The 20,783-nt window shown below is 35.1% G+C and overlaps 1 protein-coding gene across 2 annotated transcripts in view; it reads left to right on the top strand.

Moving 5' to 3' along the window:
- Positions 1 to 20,783, top strand: part of RSBN1 (round spermatid basic protein 1) — a 50,919-nt gene that overhangs the window by 7,125 nt on the left and 23,011 nt on the right. For both annotated transcript variants that reach the window (XM_074263092.1, XM_074263091.1), the window contains exon 2: positions 305 to 978. In XM_074263092.1, the coding sequence (XP_074119193.1) occupies positions 305 to 978 (674 nt within the window). The remainder of the gene's footprint in view (positions 1 to 304; positions 979 to 20,783) is intronic.

Here is a 20,783-nt window from a genome sequence, read left to right as displayed (position 1 = left end):
GACTCGGGGTTCTAGAATACATATGTAAACTACTAATTTTCATTATGTTGGTCACATGGACCCTTTTTCCTAGAATATAAAGGTATGTTTTTATTTATTCTTCACATTTGAATATTATTATATTAAGTCTGTTTCTTAACACTGATATATTTTAAAAAGGAAAAAAACAACTTACTTAATCTGACTCGAATCAGCATGATAATGGGATTCCTTTACTTAGAAGGGGAAAATGCTTCTTTTAAAAAAGTATGTTTAATGTCATTAAAAACCTAATAACTGACTTCCTTTTAATTATTATGGCCAGAAACACCAGACGAAAATGGCAAAACCCAGAGGGCTGATGACTTTGTCATGAAGAAAATAAAGAAGAAAAAGAAAAAGAAACATCGAGAAGATATGCGTGGGAGGCGTCTTAAAATGTACAACAAAGAAGTACAGACTGTCTGTGCTGGCCTGACTCGAATTAACAAGGAGATTCTGACCCAAGGACAGGTGAATAACAGTACAGGAGTTAACAAGGAATCCTTCAGGTATCTAAAAGATGAGCAGTTGTGCCGACTGAATTTGGGCATGCAAGAATACCGGGTACCCCAGGGAGTCCAAACACCATTTATGACTCACCAGGAGCATTCTATTCGTAGCAACTTCTTAAAAACAGGCACTAAATTTAGTAACTTTATTCATGAGGAGCATCAGTCCAATGGTGGTGCTCTAGTTCTTCATGCCTACATGGATGAACTCTCATTTTTGTCTCCAATGGAGATGGAGAGATTTTCTGAAGAGTTCCTTACTCTGACATTCAGTGAAAATGAAAAAAATGCAGCTTACTATGCATTAGCAATAGTGCATGGGGCAGCTGCTTATCTGCCTGACTTCCTGGACTATTTTGCTTTTAATTTTCCCAACACTCCAGTGAAAATGGAAATACTGGGCAAGAAAGATATTGAAACAACAACCATTTCAAACTTTCATACTCAGGTAAGGTAAAGGTTATAATGAATTATTCAGTCACAATTTATTTACTGCAACAGTGTAACCCTCAAAATGCCATTGAGCAGCGTGTAGTAATACTTTGACAAAGTTTAATGTCACTGAATATAGTTTAAAACTTCAGGTTTGTTTGTTCCTCTTCCTGAAAAATCTTAATTATTAGAATAGATATTCTCCTTATATGCTGGGGGGTGGGAGTGAGTGTTTGAGCTTAATCTAACAAATTTAAACTGGAAATTCTGCATATAAATATATCAGTGCTAGATGTGGAAGAATCAGATTGAAAGAAATCCAATCTGTCCTTTCACAAATCAGGAACATGTTGGTTTATTGTGTAGCAGGTGTGATTAGGTCTGGTAGTTCCAAGGTATTAAACTAGTTAAAACTTAAGGGTCTTGGCCTTTTTATTTGCCAGGCTTGAACTGGTCCTTGTCTCATTTCTTCCAGTAACTTGTTGGCAGTCTATCCCAGAAATACACTCCATTTGTGTGACTTGGAAGTGTCACTAGGAAGACCGCCATAGCCTCTGCTCCTTCTGCCTGTAAACACTTGTGATCTAAACTACTCCAAAGCCTTGCTTGGGCAGCTAGGCTTAAGTCAGCAGGGAACCTCTCTCCCTTTCACAACCAGTGGCTTTTAATCAAACTGAATTTTTTTTTAACTTGATTTTTTTATTTTTTAAACATAATGGAAAATCAGCATTATCTCCCCCTTTTTTCTCTCTCTCCTACCTTTTCTCATAGGGAATAGGAATTGGTATGATTTTAGATAATGTATATCTTGCACGAGTTATTAAGGAGAAAAACTCCCCCATAGGAATCTGATATTATGATATATGTGTGGCCTGGTTTTTCAGGTTATTTAACACCTTGCTGCCAATATTGGCCTTGGGGACTTTTTTTTAGGGGTCATCTAGACTGTAGTACATAAGACTCTCAGCTGCCATTAATATGATGCTTACAAGCCACTTAGGTCTATTTGAAACCTCTTCTAACATATATTTCCAGTGATTTTTTTTTTTTTTTTAAATTGTCCTTGCCTCCAATGAGGGGAGTATCCAGTTTAGATTCGTAAGCTTCAGAATTTCTCTAATTGAAGTTCTCTCTGCAGTAGAGAGAGCAGGAGCAGCCAATCTGGAGAGGTCGCAAGATGGGGCGGCCCAAGACGTTGGAACACGATGTGCAATAAAGGGCTTCGTCTTGGATTTTGGCCTTGTTACCACAATCAGGTACCGAAGTGCTGACTTTTGTAGTAGATTTTGGGTTTTATTTTTATTTTTATTTTTTTATTTTTTAGGCGTTTTGCCCTATAAAGGTTAAGGAAGCCAGTTTTTATAAATATTGATGAGACTGGAAATCAGTACTCCTAGATTAGCCCATCTGCCATAAGTCCCTAATTAACAAGAAAAGGTGTTGCTGAGAGCATATTTAACATGATATAACACTTTTTTTTTTTTTAGAAAAATGCAGCAAACTTTCTGTTTGGATGGAGAGGCCAGCAAAGTAGCTCTAAGAAATGCCAGAAGGTTGGAAAAATAAGGGTCCTGGTTTTATAAGGGTGACTTTTACTTCCAGGTTCTTCTGTATTGGACATACTTACATCCAGGCTGATAGCACACAGGCTAAAATATAAGCAAAAGACTTTAAAAATTCCCTGCTGATTTTTGTCCTCCAATTTTTAAAATGGAGCTGAAATTTATATGACTGTACCAACAACTTACCTTGAGTTTAAGAATGATTATTTCTGGGAGAATAGGTAAGATTATTGCCAGGCTTGATATAGTTTATTCACTGTTCCCCTTATGAGAATGTTGGGATCCATAGGATGCTGATGTTTAAAAGGTAATTTGTAGTGGTTTTGCTAACTTAGTTTAATACTGAGAATTTTCATTTTTCAGGAGTGTATGGGGTAGAGATGAAAGTGACTTGGAAAATGCTTGGGTGTGGTAAGAATGGGATAGCAGCAAATATATTTTAGATCAAGACTAGTGGTTTTTGGTTTTGTTTTTGTTTTGGGGTCCAGGATTTGATACGGGTTTATATCTTTGTTAGTTTTTATTAGTTTCTGATGCTTACATATTTTAACCAGGTTGATTTATTTTGTGGATACCAGCATGTCATTGAGACTTCTTATCTGTTATTCTATGATCTTGCTATATGAATGACTTATTTTTTTGGTCATACATATCTTTATGATTTGCATATTGTCTTCCTTATTGGAAATATGAGCCCTTTCAGAGTAGGGGCTGCTGTTCAATTTGTTTCCCTAGCACTGGATACAACAGGTGCTTGATAAATATTTTCCCATTCCATTTCTTTGCACATAGGTCATTATATGTAATAAGCTAGAGTTTACTTTAGTTTATTTACACATTATCCTTTAATTGCTCTTTGGGCCACCTGCAATTTTTGAAGCACAGTTTGTTTTGTTTTTCTTTAGGTGAGAAGTGGATTCATATAATTATTTGTTTTTTATATTTAGAAATTCTGGGTAATTTTTTCGTGTCATTTCCTTTGTCATAACATTCAAGTTTTTTGATTTGTTGTTTTTTTCAGGTAGATCTATTATCCTTAAGTTGTCTTTGTGCATCCTATTTTTGAGGTCAGTGACTTTGAATAGAGAGCATATATTCTTTTCACCTTTATTTTTGTTTTCTACTTTGATCTTACACTTAAGTATTTTTGTATTCTAAATTTGTTAATCTCATTGGCTTCTTTGGAAAAATTCTCCACCTTGATCCTGTTTTTTTTTCCCCCCTAATCTGCTAATTGAGTTTTATTTATGGTTTAAGAGAGAAACATTTTGACTCAAAACAAAAACAGTTATAAAACGTTCTGGCTTTTGTTTTTTCCCAATTTCCTTTTTTATGGATTTCATTTCTGTTTTGATTCATTTTGTAATTTCTTAATTCTATGCTTTCTTGCAATCCCGTAGTAAAAACTTTACTTTTTTGATCTAATGTTATTGAGAGCTTTGTGACTTCTGAAAATTTAGTGTTCATCTTTCCTTCTGGTTTCCAGACTGCATCTCTCTTGATTTATCTATATTGTGGTTTTTTTGACTGGGCAGAATTAATATATTTTTTATGTCTTAGGGGTAGAAAGTGAGTGTGGTGTACTGGCAAAGAGGAAATCACTTTGTGGATTTTGAGCACAAGCTCCTTGTTAAGTTTGAACATGTCTGCCTGAATGTGGCTATTTGTAAAGGAGAGGTGCTAAGTGAATGCTTTAGATTATTAGTATTTTCTGCATTTAGTTATTGAATTACATATAGGGCATAGCTCTAGGCTGCAATGTTATTGGTTGGATTATTATTTTCAGCAGTAGGACATTATAAGAAGACTTGATCTTGAAAGAAAAAGGCAAGGGGGAAGGGAGGTTGTAGGAACTTTGACCTTACTCTGGCCACTTGAAGAATAAAAGGTGCTGGGATGGGCACTGAGCCTTTATAACCCCTACAAATAAGTTGATATTTCAGCAGACATTTAAGAAAACTCCAAAACTCCTTCCCTATCCCAGAGGATACCACAGCCAGTTTAACCTTACTCTCTGTTCTAAAGCAGTTGTCTCTTCCTATAGCTTATGACTACAAAAAGGGCCTTAACCCTCTATTTCAGAGCTTGTCATGTTGGGTAGAGTGAATACTCCCTGGCCTAAAACAGTTTAAATTTTTTGTTTAATTTAATGTTTTTTAAGAATGTAACTAGTTTTGGAGGCAACTCATCAGTAAACATTATTGGGTAGTTGGGGAAATGTGGATGATGTGATGTGGAGAATTTGGGATAATTGAAAATATTGGACAATATTAAATTCTACATCAGGTCATTGCTGTATGCTGCCTGTCCAAGATGTAGGTATTGATAGACTTCATTCAGTGAATTGCCTGTCCAACTCTTCTAAGCTTTGGGGTAATAGACTTTTTTGTTCTATTTAATTTCTCCTGTTGAGTGGCCACAGCTTTTATTGAAGCACCCTACAGTGTTTTGGGACTTGTTGCAATTGGCATAATGCCATCAACTAATGGGCCCTTTAGAGAATCTCACAATCCATAGGATATCACACCCAATTTAAATTTATTTAGGACATATTCCAGAACAGTAACGAATGTCTTTTATAAGTATATGATATTGGTGATCAGAAAATTTTTATGGATAGATTGTCTCTAAGGCCATACTATCAAGGTATCTTATATGATATTAATGTGTATAGGAAAAGCTTTGAGAAGAGCCTTAACTTTACTGAATTCTTGTGAAAATGTTTTCAGTTGAGAAAGTATTTCCATGTTTTCTCATTTTCATCAAATATCCTTTAAGGGACCATTTACATGAAGGTGATGGTGTAGACATCTAGTTTAGTATTTACTAATGACTTTTTGTCAGCTTTTTTTGAGTCAGGTTTATCCATCCATGATCTCTTCCATTCTTTTGCAGTTTTTCACTTTTTGAGGTCTTTAGATCTGGTCCTGAATGTTTTTAAAACTTATGCTTTCTTCTTCTTTCTTCTTCTTCCCCCGTGGCGCCACCCCCCCCCCCCCTTGAGGCAATTGGGTTAAGTGACTTAACCAGGGTCAGACAGCTAGGAAGTATTAATTTTCTGAAACCAGATTAGAACTCGTTTTCTTGACTTCAGGACTAGAGTTCTATCCACTGCATCAACTTTGCTGCCCCAAACTGCTGCTTCTTATGTGAGAAAACACTTCTTGTTTAGAGAAGTGAAACAAATTCATATAAGTTAGTTTTGTAAAACTTTTATATTGTTGCTTTATTATAAGAGATGGCTTTCTGGGAGAGGCTAGCAGGAGAAATAAAATAGGAAATGTGGATGGAGCAATAACAAGGTAATTTAAAATTAAAACAGTTAAAATTTTACTTCTCCTGCTTCTTCTACTGTGTATTTGGTCAGATTAATTATAAATTTTTATCTTAGATGCCATTTTTACTTCAAACATATTTAACATGGTAAAGTTGAAAAGTGGTAGTTTTACTGTCATTGATAAAGATAGACCATTGAACTTCTAGTAGATCTTTTACTTTTAACTTTTATTAATTATCTTTCTAGTTATATGTATAAGTGATCAGATATGGTTTAGTTGAATCTTAGGGCAGACTTTCTGACTTTTTTTTTTTCTCCTCTGCCCATATATTTGTAAAATATGATTTCATTTATGCATCTCTTTAATGTTTTGCAACTGAGCTGCATTCTAAGTAATTGTTGCCAATGGCTATCTACCATATGTTCCAATTTAATCAGGAGATAAAATACTTTCTGCCATAGGTGATTTCTTGACTCTTAAGCTCCATCTTATTGTGATAGTTTTATGTATGGTAGGTAAATTCACAATCTCTGATTTCATCAGTTTAGAGTAGTAGTTTTTAATTTTATTATATATGCAGCTTAACAAAAAATTTTGTGCATATTTTAAGATTAAATGCATTACTGTTATACTGTTACATTAGTATGTACATACTGATCAAATATACAAAACAAAAAATTAAATTATAAGCAATATTCATTTCTTAAATATTAAATAAATGGCTCATAAGCATTGTGATTGAATATGCTTCATAATTTAGAAAAATTCCTGTGTATACCTAATAGGATAAGACTGATCTTGTAAACAGTTTGATCAACAAAGCTAGCCAGATAGGTGACTTTTTTACATACACAAAATCAAGTGACAAATGACAATCAAATCATATTATAAAAATGAGTAAACATAAGAGCTTTTTAGCAGTGTTCTTATGTAAACAATGAAAAAAAACAAAGCAAAAGTAAATTATTTTGATTACAACATGGCAGAAAGTTTTCATTATTAATTTTTTTCTCTTTATGCAGTTCTGCTTAATGGATATTCCTATTTGCTAATTTTCTATTGATGTTTGGATATTTTAGTTTTGGTTTTATATGAGGGTGAAGGACAAGAAAGCTAATTTAGTGGATTGTAGAGTACTAGAAGGAGATTCTTGTTTCTTTCTGAAAAGGCTGGTTAGGCTTAGGTTTCCAAGGACTTTAAATGACAAAGAGAAGTGTTTGTTTAATTCTAGGCTCTGTAGGGAGCCACAGCACTTTAAGTTTGGGGAAGTGCAAGGGCTGTCAAAGATGGTTTATGGTAGAAGAGACTTGAGCAAGAGAGTCCAAGTTAGAGATTATTTCCATCAGTCTAGGCAAGACATCATGAGATCCCCGAAATAAAATGGCTTTGGGAGTATGGTATTGATATAGAGATGAAAGGGAGAGAACGACAAGATTTGGCAGCTAATAGAACATGTAAAAAAGGAGAGTAAGAGCTTGAGGTTGCTAACATGACGAAGTAGGAAAGTGGTGCTCTTGAAATAAGGAATTTGGAGGGGGGGTGCGTGTATGGAGTGTGTAGGGTGGCAGAGATTCTGCTGATGGCATATGATGTGGGTACCCAGATGGGGGGATAGTTTAGGTTTCAACATTTGAATGACTGTTTAGTGCAGATGGGGGACACTTTAGAGCTTGTACTGAGATAATAGAGAAAGAAGTATGGTAAAGTTAAGCTGTATTTGGTGAGTGGGTCAGGTAGTTTTCTAGAAGACAAACTTCACACTTGGCCATTCCTAGGAGTATAGGATGTAATTCCACTCACTCTGGTTGATAAAAGCTCCCTAGGATCATACATGGCCCTCTCCACCTTGGAGAACACAAGTCCAATGGGGAAAATCCTTATTAATGCAGCTTTGCAACTGCTCTGCTACATACACTCATCTTGTCATCATACTTCTCATCTAGGCATTACGTCAGGGATGAAGCTTTTTATCTAGGTTTTTAAAATTGCTAGCTATCTCTATTACCATTATACTCTATGCTCTGTGTGTGATATGTGGGTATGGGTGTTCACATCAATAATTACACCAACTCTTGTTCTCATTGCTTTTTTTTCCTTTTATGGTTATTATTAATTTATACTTTGGATTTTTTTTTTTTTTTTGCTTTGCATTTATTGCATAAAGACCTTTCCAAAGTATTTTATATTCCTTTTATTTGTTGGTCTTTATTGCATTAAGATATTACATTACATTAATGTACTGCAGTATAGTTAACTGTTTTCCTTTTGTTGAATGTTTAGCATGCTTATTAACATTTTTTAAATTATGTATAATGCTGCTGTGAAAATCTTTGAGCAAAACTTTTAAAAACATGTTCAGGCTATATTTTCAAATTTTACTATATACTGTTATTGAGGTTCTTTTTGCTTTTCATCACATGTGGAAATTTAGTTGAGCTGGTATCACATTTTTAAAGATTTATTTCTGATTATTATTGAGTCAGTCAGTAAACATTTATTAAGGTGCCAGGTATTATGCTAAGCATTGGAGATACAAACGCAAAAAAAAAAAAAAAATGTCCCTGCTTTCAGGAGATTTGTATTCCAATGGGGAAGACAATATGCAAACACCTACATAAGACAGAAACAAAAGTGACCTCAAAGGAAAGTCACTGGAGGAGGAAGGAGAACTAAAACAGGTGTCCTGCAGAAGGTAGTCTTTGAGCTGAGTCTTCTTGAGGGAAGTCAAGAGGGTGGGTGCGGATGTGGGAACTTTACGGGGTGGAGATAAGCTAGTGAAAAAGCACATTAAGAAACGAGTAAGAAAATAAATGTAAGAAACATGTGGTCCAACCTAGCTGGATCATAGAGTAAGTGGAGGAGAATGAAATGTAAGAAGTTTGGAAAAGGCCAGGTGGTAAAGGGCTTTGAATATCAAATAGAGAATTTTATGTTTAATTCTGAGGATAATGGGGAACTTGGGAGTTTGGTGAGGGAGCAGGGTATGACAGTGACATACAAACCTGAGCATTTAGGAAGCTTACTTTGACAGCTGGGTGGAGAATGGATTTGAATGAGGAAAGACAATGCAGGAAGACTAATCAGGCTTTTGTAGTAGTCCTGGCATGAAGTGGTCAAGGGTCTATATATAAGGGTAGTTTTAGTGTGGAAGGGGAGAAAAAGCATATGCATGAGAAGGTTGGTATGGAGAGTGATTATGAAGGAGTCAAGGATAATAGATTCTGAGCTTAGGTTACTGCAAGGATAGGGTGTCCTTGACAGTAATAGGATAGTTGAGGAGAGGGATAAGTTTGGAAGGGGAAAATAGCTCTGTTTTAGACACAATGAGTTTGTAATACCTGGGAGACATCTAATTTGAAATATCCAAAAGGCAGTTGGTAATTGTGAAACTGGAGCTCGAAGAGAAGGCTGAATATAGAGAGCTCTGAATAATCTGCCTAGAAGTGATTGCTGAATTCATAGGAGCTAAAGAGATCATCAAATAAGATATAGAATAAGAAGAAAGAGGGCATAGGAGAGCACTTTGGAGGACACCCTGGTTGGTTTGGGGTAAACTGTTTGAAAATCTGACCAAGATGATTGAAAAGAGAACAGCCAGTCAGTTAGAGCCAGAGAGAGCAATGCATAAAAACCTTGGAGAAAAAATCAAGAAGAGGGGAGATCAGCAGTTCCAGAGGCTGCTTGGAGGTCAAGAGAACTGAAAATTGAGAAAAGATTTTTAGATTTAACAGTGTCACTTTGAAGGAAGCAGTTTGAGTTGAGTAATTAATTTAGGAGCCACCCTGTAGACAGTTTAGAATGAATGGGAAGTGAAGACGTTTTCAAGGAGTTTTAAGGGATAGACTAATATAACCTGATAGCATGTTGGGATGGTGGGATCAAAGAAGGGTTTTTAAGGATGGGGGAGACAGGTGGGTACAGACAACAGGAGTGAGTAGATAAGGAGAGACTGGCAGTTAGAGAGGTGATGGTAGAGTGGGCAATATACTGGAGAAGATGAAATGGTAACATCAATGTATGTATGTAAAGTGATTTACTTTGGCAGGAAGGGGGCTATCCTCTTTATGAGGGACAGGAGAGATGTTGGAATTATGTGAGATGAGGAAAGTGAAAGGGGGAGCTCTTAATAAATATCCTTTAAGAGAAAACATGAGATATCCCCAGCTGAAAGAGGATAGAAGATGCCATAGGAACTTTTTTGGAGGGATGAAAAGATTAATTGAGTGGGAAAGTAAATATCTTAGGGAGGAATAAAAGGATTTTGTCCTGATAATGAGGTATCCCTGTTAAGATGTAACTTGCATTTATAGTGTATGCAGTCAACCTATTTCTTAATTTTTCTCTTTCCTTCATCCCCACGTTGTTTGATTCATGAGTAGGGGTTGAAAGTGATAAATAGTGGGAAATTGGAATATTGGGATTTAGAAAGGCATGATCACAAATAGGTAAAAGGCAAGAGATTTCAATTGTAGAGGTCTGTGTGGAGTTGAACTGATTGACCAGGTGGTTGAAAAATAGGGCAAAGAGATTATTAGTCTACCCCATAAAGTAATGATGGCTTGAGAGAGAACCAAAAATGGAGAAGTGTAAGGTCATTGTATTGATAATGTACAGGATTAAGGCCTGTAAGATTAAGGGAAGTATACAAGGTTATGATTAAAGGAATTTAAACTTGGTCTCTTTTGAAAACAGAATTTGTAGTCCCAAGTGGATAAATTCTAAGTTTGTAATTTATTTTTGACGGTTTATCATATATTTTAGATGTCAGGTTTTACTTGTGTCTGTAATAGATAGTTGTATTAATTTGTTTTTGTTTTCATTTTTCCAGAATTGAAAATTTTTAATGTATTTAAGCATACAAATTTTGTCCCTGATACTTCCTTCTCTTTGTTATTTTATTTTTATATTTTTTATTTTTTCTTTTTTTCTTTTATTTTCTTTTATTTTTTTTAATTAATTTTATAACTATAACATTTTTTGACAGTACATATGCATAGGTAATTTTTTACAACATTATCCCTTTTACTCCCTTCTGTTCCGAATTTTCCCCTTCTTCCCTCCACCCCTCCCCTAGATGGCAGGCATTCCTATACATATTAAATATGTTATAGTATATCCTAGATACAATATATGTGTGCAGAACCAAATTTTTTGTTGTTGTTGTTACAAAGGAAGAATTGAATTCTGAAGGTAAAAATAACCTGGGAAGATAAACAAAAAATGCAAACAGTTTACACTAATTTCCCAGTGTTCCTTCTCTGGGTGTAGCTGTCCATCATTGATCAATTGGAACTGGATTAGATCTTCTCTATGTTGAAGATATCCACTTCCATCAGAATACATCCTCATATAGTAATAATGTTGAAGTGTATAATGATCTCCTGGTTCTGCTCATTTCACTCTGCATCAGTTGATATAAGTCTCTCCAAGCCTCTCTGTATTCATCCTGCTGGTCATTTCTTACAGAACATTAATATTCCATAACATTCATATACCATAATTTACCCAACCATTCTCCAATTGATGGGCATCCATTCATTTTCCAGTTTCTAGCCACTACACAGAGGGCTGCCACAAACATTTTGGCACATACAGATCCCTTTCCCTTCTTTAGTATTTCCTTGGGATATGAGCCCAGTAGTTAGCTTTTTATTTTTCAAGATACATGCAAAGATAGTTTTCAGCATTCACCCTTACAAAATGTTGTGTTCTAAATTTTTCTCCCTCCCTCTCCCTTTTTCCCCTCTCCCTTTTCCCCTTCTCCCCTAGACAACAAATAATCCAATATGGATTAAACATGTTTCCTCTGAAAAACAATAATAAACTTTCCCCTTTGTGAAGCCTTTTAAATACTATGCTATATACTTTGCATTTAAATGTAATGGTGAGTCCTTAAAACATTTTGAGGAGAGTGATGTGGCCAGACCTATGCTTTAAAATCTTTGGCAGCTATTTATATATGTTAGAGAGGGGAGAGACCAAAAGGGAAGATCACTAATTATTGAAATAGTCCAGGAGGAAAGTGATGAAGCTCTGAACTAGAATAGTGACCTTGTGAGTAGAGGTAGACTTGTTAATTGATAAGGTAGGGAGTAGATTGGAGCAATGAGGAAAAGGAGAGAGTTAATCTAGAATTGTAGACTTCATTGACAAGGAGGAAAGAAGGAAGTTGGAGGAAGAGCATGTTTAGGAGGGGATATAACTAATACTATCTTAGTATGGTAAGTTTGAGATGGAGATCATTATTTAATTCCTTTATGAATGAGAAAAGGGGGGGGGGCTGAAAGATGATAACTTGCTTAAGCTCCTACAAGTACAGACTTAGCACTTTTTAATTACACATCCAAAGGTCTTCCAGACAATAAAAAGAAAAGTCAGTTCCACAAAACTAGTCAATGCATTATTATCATCTAGGACTGATAGTATATACAGTATTGCACCTCTGCTAAGAAATTGGTACATTTTCTTATCTCTTCTTTGAGGCTAGCCTTGATCATTACTATATCTTGCCACTGGACCCAAATGGCTCCAGAGGAGAAAGTAAGCTAGTGATTTCCTATAGCCTTTTCTGAACTTAAATCCAATTTATTTGCATGGCCTGGCATCATCTCCTTAGTCATGGTTTTCTTTGAGATCAAAGGACAAACAGCCTCTTTAAGTAGGAGTTGCCTCATTGAGAACTCAACTGACCAGTTAGGCATCTTTCTTTTTTTCCCTTTAATTTTCTCCAATTTTCTCTTCCCCTCCCCCTTCCTTTACCTGTAGATGCTCTGCCCTAAGTAATATAAATTTTTTTTACTGAAACCACACAAGACTGTGGCTTTTATTGACTGACTTATAATTCCCAGGCCCTTGTCACTATCTCAGAGTGAATGTAAATAGCAATTTTCTGTTTTGGGCCAGTAATCCTGAGGATCTTACCCTCCTAGATTGATTAAATTTTTTTTTTGAATAGGTAATTCTCTGCCTCATATTTCTTCCCCAGCCTTAGTCACTGATTGGGCGTTGGCCTGCATCAAACTGAGTCCTGCTTAAACACCTTAGCTTAAAAAGGCCATGGTCTTCTACTGCATCCAGAACTATTTCCGGTATTCCTGATCTATATCCTGGCCTGGACCCAGATGCCTCTGGAGGAGAAAGTGAGACTGTCTTTCCACCATCCTTCCTTACAATCCAGTTCATTATGGTATCATCTCTTTGTATCAGGGTCCTATTTGAGAACAAAGGATAAACAATTTTGTTTATAAGGAAGCTTTGCAGTTTCAGGTAATCAGTCACCTATTTTATCTTTTGTAATTAACTATCTTTTGATTGCTTAAGAATATGTCTTCTACGCATACTTGTGAGAGATCTGTACCTAATTTCTGCTGACTACTTTCCATTTTCCCAATAGCTTTAATCAAACAAGGAGTTTTTTCCTCCTAGATAATTTGTTTATTAAGCATTGAGTTATTTAGTCCTGTTATTTCTGATCCTCCCATGTCTATTTTGTTCCTTTGATCTATTTCTCTATTTTTTTTAGTACAGGAAATATTATTCTCCCCTTGTTCCTTCTTTTCATTATTTCCTTTGGTATTATAGATATTTTGTTTTTTTCCAAATGAATTTTGTTATATTATCAAGTTATATAAAGTATCCCCTTGACAATTTGATAGGTATAACATTAAAAGTGTAAATTAACTTGGATAGTATTAGTACCTTAGTACTCTTAGTATTGTTGTTTTTATTATATTTGTACACTTACCTATGAGCACCGATTATTCCACCAGCTATTTAAGTTGTTCTTTATTTCTTTTTCTTTTCTTTTTTTTTTCTTTATTATTATTATTAGTAGTAGTAGGCTGAGGCAATTAGGTTAAGTGACTTGCCCAGGGTCGCACAGCTAGAAAGTATTAAGTGTCTGAGATCAGATTTGAACTCAGGTCCTCCTGACTTCAGGACTGATATTTTTATCCACTGTGCCACCTAACTGTCCCGTTCTTTATGGAACATTTTGTAATTGAAATATATATATAAATCTTTTATGTGCTTTGGGAAATTTAGTCCCTGGATATGTTATGTATTTTGTAATTCTTTAGGATAAGATTCCCTTTGCATTACTATTTCTTTTCTTTTGTTTTTAGTATATAGAAATGCTGTTGATCTTTGATAGTTTAGTTGAAGCTATTGTCTCAAATATGATGAACCATTATCATACATTCAGCAAAAAGGATAGGGTTTTTTCCCCCTCTTTCCTTCTGTTTATCCCTTTAATTTCTTTTTTGTCTTACTGCTGTTGCAGCATTTCCAGAACTATATCAAATAATAGTGGGGAGACTTGCTCCATTCCTGTGTTTATTAGAAAATGGTCTAGTATAACTCCATTGATATTTGCTTTTGGTTTTAGACAGTTTGTTATTTAATGCTATTCTGTGTCTTTTACTGTAGAATTTTTAGCAAAAGAGTTAATATATTTTGTCAAAGGGTTTTTCATCGTCTCTTGAGTTGTGATATGATTTTTGGATACTTTGATTTTTAATATGATTAATTATATTGTTTTATGATGTTTTAATTCCCACTCAGTAATAATTAAGGACTTCTTGGATAAGTCACTAGTTTATTTGATAGAGTTTTGTTTAAAATTTTCAAGTGGTCATTAATGGTAGAATCCTATACTTTTTTTTTGGGGGGGGTACATGTTTTGTTTTTTTTTACCTGGTTTAGGTATTAGTACTATGTTTGTACTAATTTGTACTAGAGAATTCTGTTAAAATTCTTTTTCAGTTTTTGAGAGTAATTTGTGAAGTGTGAATATTACCTTTTCTTAAAAAATGATAGTATTCTCTGAATCCTTTGGAACCAGGAGTTTTTTTGCTTTGGTAATTCTTTTTATATAGATCTGTTTTCTTTTCTAACTTGGCCAAAGACCTTTGTCTGGTCTTCTGATAGTTTTGGTATTTTGTATTTTTGAAGATATTCCTCTATTTCTTTTGTATCTTAATTTTGTTAGCATATAATTATGCCTAATATAGTCTGATTATTCTTATTTTTCTGGTTTGGTTGTGATTTCACCTTGCTCATTTACTGTTTTATTGATTTTCTGTTTGCTACTTATTTTCTGCTTTCTTTTTAATCAGATTAATTAAGGAGATCAATTTTATTGATTGTTTCAGAAAACTACCTTTTAACTTGTTTACCCTTTCGTTGGGGTTTTATATTTAATTTATTTCCTGTAGTTTTAAAATATCTCCTCCATTGCATATTTTTGAGGTTTGCTTATTTGTTAACTTTATAATTTTTTAAAGTTTATGTTTAGTTCATGAACCTTCTTATTCTAGTTTGTTAATATATATTTGTAAGGTTATGATTTTTCCAAATAGTACTGCTTTAACTGAATCCCAGAAATTTTGGCATGGTTTATCCTTATTTTCTTTTATGCAGTTATTATTTTCCTGATTTGTCCTTTGACTCACTCATGACTTAGGATTTCATTGTTAAGTTTCCATTTTGGTCCATAGTTTTAGGTTGTTGCCTCAGAACCAATTATGATTTGTATTGCATTATGATCTATAAAAGATATATTAAATTATATCTACTTTTTTATATTTGTTTGTTAATATCTTTGTGCCATAATACATGGTCAATTTTTGTTTCCATGTGGTGCAAAGAAACACATTCTGATCGTGAGTCCTGCTTTTTAAAAATTCACTTGATGTATAATCAAATGTTATTTATATTTTGCATAAGCCTTTGTTCATAAAATTTGTTTTTTGTAAGTAACAGATGGTGTTTTCTTAATCTGCCATTTTTTTTGTTTTATTGGATTGTTAATCCATTCACATTTAAAGTTGAGTATTAGACTTATATTCATTTCTATCCATCTATGTCTACTACTGTTTTTCTCCCTTTATGATTCCAATCTCTTTCCCATCTTCTGCTGTAAACAGAATATTATATTCCTTTCAGTTGCTTTAATCTTTTCTAAGAAATCCTGTTCCCCCTGGCTCTCTTCCCCTCACTCTTAATCTTTCCTCTTGTTACCTCTTTCCCTTTAGGGTTTTATTAGTTCCTTTCTCTCTCCTGTTTTTAATTGGTTATATGATTTTTCTCTCTTCTCCCCTCCCCCCACCTTTTTTTTTTTTTTGCTCAGTCAAATAGATTTCCCCTTCTCCTTCCCTTCACTTTGTACTATTCATTACTTTTTAAATTTTAATTTTTTTGGCACGCCTTTTCAAAAACAATCTCTTTTGTAACTATATCCTTTCTTTGTCTAGACATGTGTTTTCTGATTCATGATTCACAAGTCTCATTTCTCTGTATATTCTTCATGCAGTCAAAGCTAATAAGGTATCCATTCTAACTTCTTCCTCTAGACAGTTTCTGTCACTACCTTGTAGAGTTGCCCCTTGGATTTTCCTTTTCTATAGTTTCTCACTTCCAAGGCAATGCCAGTTATTTCTTGTATCAGAAAGGACACTGCCATGTGATATGGCTTCCCTGATTATGTAGCTTGGCCATTTTCCTCATCTCCCTGGATTCATGCTCTTCCACTTCCCTAGTTCCAGTTGTCCTTAAGACTTTCAGGTCATATTGTAGGTGAGTAAACTTTGCAAGGGTTCTCCTGGCCACACCCTGTGCAAGATCTGACCTCTTTATCCACAGGAACATTCTTCAGTGGAATCCTCTCCATCCACCAAAGCAAGACCTTTTTTCAGTCCTTGACATCCAATTTGCTTCCTTGTAGGCTCTTCTCTTTCTGAAACCAAAGTGGTCACCTTCCCCTCATTGCTAGCCCTCAGTTTGATTTTAGCACATCACATACTTTCTTCAGCTACCTTCTGCTTTTTTCATGTACCCTCCCACCAAAACAAAACAAAAGATTCACTTGCATGGTAAGGCATCACTGGGCTCCTCCCTCTCCCACCCCCCAGAATGCCCCATGGCTTACCCACAGCTTCAGTTAGCTCCACTAGATTTCTGCCTTCACTTTTGCCTACCTTTACATTTACATTTAGAAGCTTTTTATTGTTTTCCTTGCTGTTAACTCTTGCTTTTGATGTTCTTGGTTGCTGTATTTATTCAGTCCTCTTGGATTTGTTATTTGGAGTGTTTATGAAACATTATTTAGGGGTGTGTGTGGTTGTTTTTTGGTTTTTTTTTTTTAAATAGAACTCTCTAGTTTTAGTGTTTCAAGAAGTTATTATTGAAAATGTATTTCATATATGGTAAAGCTCAGATTTGCAAGGTAAGTCATCCTGAGTTCCATTCTGAGCTCCATTGCTTTTCAAAACATATTGTTCCATTCCTTTTTATGTTTTCTGGTAACTTGAGAATAGTCTTGTGTTATTTGGGTTTCCTTTCTTTTATATTTGAAAGTTTTTCTCCTGATAGCTTGTGGAACTTGTTTCTAGGTGGAGTTGTTAAATTTAACTGCCGTATAAGACTATTGAGTTTGTAGTCTTGAGTATTTTTTCTGGTGATGATCTCAAAATTCTTTCAATTGGCATTCCTTTTTCTTTGTTCAAAAATTCCAGTCTGTTCTTGCCTATTATTTCCTTCATTATGGTGTTAAAATTTCTTCCCCATATTTTCATCAAGTGTTGGATCATTTTTCTTTGTTTTACAATATTTATCTGTAAATGTCTAAACTTGTTTAATAGATCTGGAGACCAAATTTTTTTTGTGTTATTAATGGTTTTCCCTGTTGTCTTATTTTCAAAGACTTTGTGTTTTCTTCTTTCTGAGATCTTTAATAATTTTAGCACTTTTTGCCCCTTTATTTTTTCCTGTCCATTTTCTGATTCTGTAGCTCCTGATGATAGTTTTCTTGTATTGAAGTGCCTCTTCCCATGCTGAACAATTCATGGTTTACCAGCCTCGGTTTCTGCCCCTAGTGACTTTTGGATGGTCAGAACTGGCTTTACTTGGATGCAGGCTTAATGGAGTAGTGCTCAGTTCCCTTCCATGCAGGGTATTCTATCCAGTTCCTTCTGCCCCTTAGTTTTCAATTCAAAAAATTGTAGCATAGGTGCCAAGTGTTTTTTGTTCTGGTTCTTCTGATACCAGGTGTCAGCTCAGGCTCCAGTTCTGGAATGCAGAGCTGGGTCCCAAGAGATTTTTTTCTTTTGAAGAACTGAAGTCCCCATGGTGTACTGCAAAAGGGGGGAGAGGGTAAATGCTGGAGTAGGGGATTTTAAGATTATGTTGGGTCTTTGGGTCTGCTAGTACATTCTAACTGTGGTTGATGGAGATGGGATGCTTAGCAAGCTTCGGGTCAATAAATTCATAAGGTTTTGCAGATTTTTTAAAAACTTCTTTTGGATGCTTTAGACCACGGAGACTGTTGAAGTTGGTTTATTTTTGGCACATAATTTGGGAGAAGTTTGAGAGGTTAAGGGGATCAGAAAACATTTTTTTTTTCCTTCGTCTTATTGCTCGTGTAACCCTGATATCTTGGTAGGAACTTTAAAATAAAAACACAAGCATTTAGAAAGTTAAATTTATTTGAACAACTGGACAGAATGATTTGATGATTTACATTTGATGATTCTAAAGTTAGTGGGAGAAATGTCCCTCCATAACCATGAGCATCAAATTGAACCTTTTACCTTCTAGCATTAAATACTTTGACTATATCCCGTGTTGGACCCCCTCTCTCCGTTCAAAGGATTCTGAGGGAGAAAAGTTTGAAAAGGAGGGGTCCTAGGGATGGATTGGTTTTATTATAAGGAGGGATTTGAAGAATGGGAACAAAAGGGAATGTGGAAAAGGAACAGCTTAATGTAAAAAAGACTTAGGAAGAAAAAGCAGCCACATCACTCACTGAAGAGTGCCCTGGTTTGGAGTCAAGAAAACTAAATTCGGATCTCACCTGAGACACTTATTTAGCTATGTGGTCCTAGGCAACTCATTAGCCTTTGTGTATCTTAGATTCCACTTTGTAAAATTGCAGCTGTCTCATTGTGTTGTAAGGATTAAATGAGAGGATGTTTGTGAAGTGCTTTGCAAACTTAAACGTATCAATAGTAGCAAGAAGTATGTGCAAACTTGGAGAAAGTGATGAGAGGCGGGGACTCATCTGAGAAAGACTAAGGAGGGTTGAAGACACACATAGGATCTTATGTGAAGAGACATTAAACTAATTTTTTTTTTTTTTTTTTTTTTTTTTTTTTAACGAGAAGGGAAGGAATACATTAAAACAGGATTAAGAGGAAAGATAATACCAGAAAGAAAAAAGTCACAAACTTTCTGATGATGCAGAGTAGGTTAAAAGTAGAGGAAAGGGGGCAGTTAGATGGTGCAGTAAATAGAGCATCATCCCTGAAGTCAGGAAGACCTGAGTTCAAATTTAGCCTCAGGCATTTAATATTAGCTAGCTGTGTGATCTTGGGCAAGTCATTTAGCTCCAGTTGCCTCAGACATAAAAAGTAGAAAAACAAAGAAAAGAATTGGAATTCAAGGGATATCTCAGGTACTTTTGATTGCTTCTTAGACAATTAGAGAATAGTTGTACAAATTGTGGTAAATTAATGTAATGGAATGTCATTGTATCCCAAGAAATGACAGAATAGAGATTTTTGAGAAAATACTGAATAGTATGACAGAATGTAGATATAAGAACCAAGAGAAACAACTGACTTGCTTAACAACTCTGGATCTATGATGGAATTGCCTTTTAACAGAATTAACAGGTACAAAGTGCAGTGATAAAAATTTGGGAGCATGATCACTGTTAGGATTTATTTTGTTTTACTATATGCGTTTGTTAATTTTGGTAAAGAATTTTTTTCCTCTTTCTTTCTGCTTGATGGGACACAAGATGTAATTAGTTATGGCAAATAAAGGAAGGCCGTTGTAACATTTTAAAAATGCACAGAAAAGTTCAGAAGGGAGCACAATTATGTAGGGCAACTTTAAAGCCAGCAATATCAAGTGGAGATTCACAATCTCCTGTGAATTCTTCTGTGCACATTCTGCTATGAGTATGCAGAGCTTTTTTTTCTTTCTCCCCTTTGGTGACAAGAAAAGTACCCTCATTCCTAAACCTCCCCCATCCCCAAAGGAAAAAAAGGTCCTTCCCACCACTGTGAATAAAAATTTCAAATTATATTCTGAATTGCAGCTCTACTGTGTGTTCCATAGATAGAGAATTTAAGTAAAAATGAGAATGAAGTCTCCATTTTCTAATTCTAGAAATAATTGGTATAATTTCACATAATGGTATTAATATGAAATCCAGTACACAAATCACAATGCCGTAAGTAGTTTTTATTTACTTCATTTAATGGAATTTTTCCTATTGCAAGGAAAACATGCAATTTATCTTAAGTGTTCCTGAACTGGTAACAAGGGGTCTAATGTTTAAAAAGAAAGCTACATGATAAGCATGATAGTTTAGTGGCTATGCATTATTCATATTTAACCTATATTTTTAGGTATCTTTAGAAAAATCACATTACAGTGCTTCACCTAATGGTAGTGTTGACTCTGCTTTCTGCAAGACAGGCAGTCACCAGGGGAACATAACTTAGCAGGTTCTATCAAGCTGGAAAGACAGTATATTTAGTAACATGTTTCCCCATTCACTCTGTCATACTGCCCAGATATCCATGTCCCTGATAAAATGAAGTCAAGAAGGAAGCCCATTCGTTCTTTCTCCCTGCCATTTCCAGATCCCTTCCCCACCTCTACCCAGCAGCAGTTTTTGAAGTTTACTTCATCTTTATCTTCATTGTAGTTATTTACTGTTTTCCAGACCTCCTTTCTCAGATAATGAATTATTGGGCACTCGGCCTTCCTTACCAAACCAGCTCTCATATAGATCTTTAATATACATGTTGATATCATCTTGCTTTTGGTAAACTTCAAAACTGCCTATACCTTCACCTCATCCCCCAGAAAAGTACTCTCACCTGGATTTTATCGTTACCCATATTTCTGCTGCCTCAGGGATCCTGAGCTCTGAAGTCTCTGATCACAACATCCAATCTTTTCTTTTCACA

Source organism: Sminthopsis crassicaudata, chromosome 4, assembly GCF_048593235.1.
Source record: "Sminthopsis crassicaudata isolate SCR6 chromosome 4, ASM4859323v1, whole genome shotgun sequence".
NCBI classification, from domain to species: domain Eukaryota; kingdom Metazoa; phylum Chordata; class Mammalia; order Dasyuromorphia; family Dasyuridae; genus Sminthopsis; species Sminthopsis crassicaudata.
Note: the sequence above shows the minus strand (reverse complement) of the source record. Positions and strands in the feature narration are given on the sequence as shown.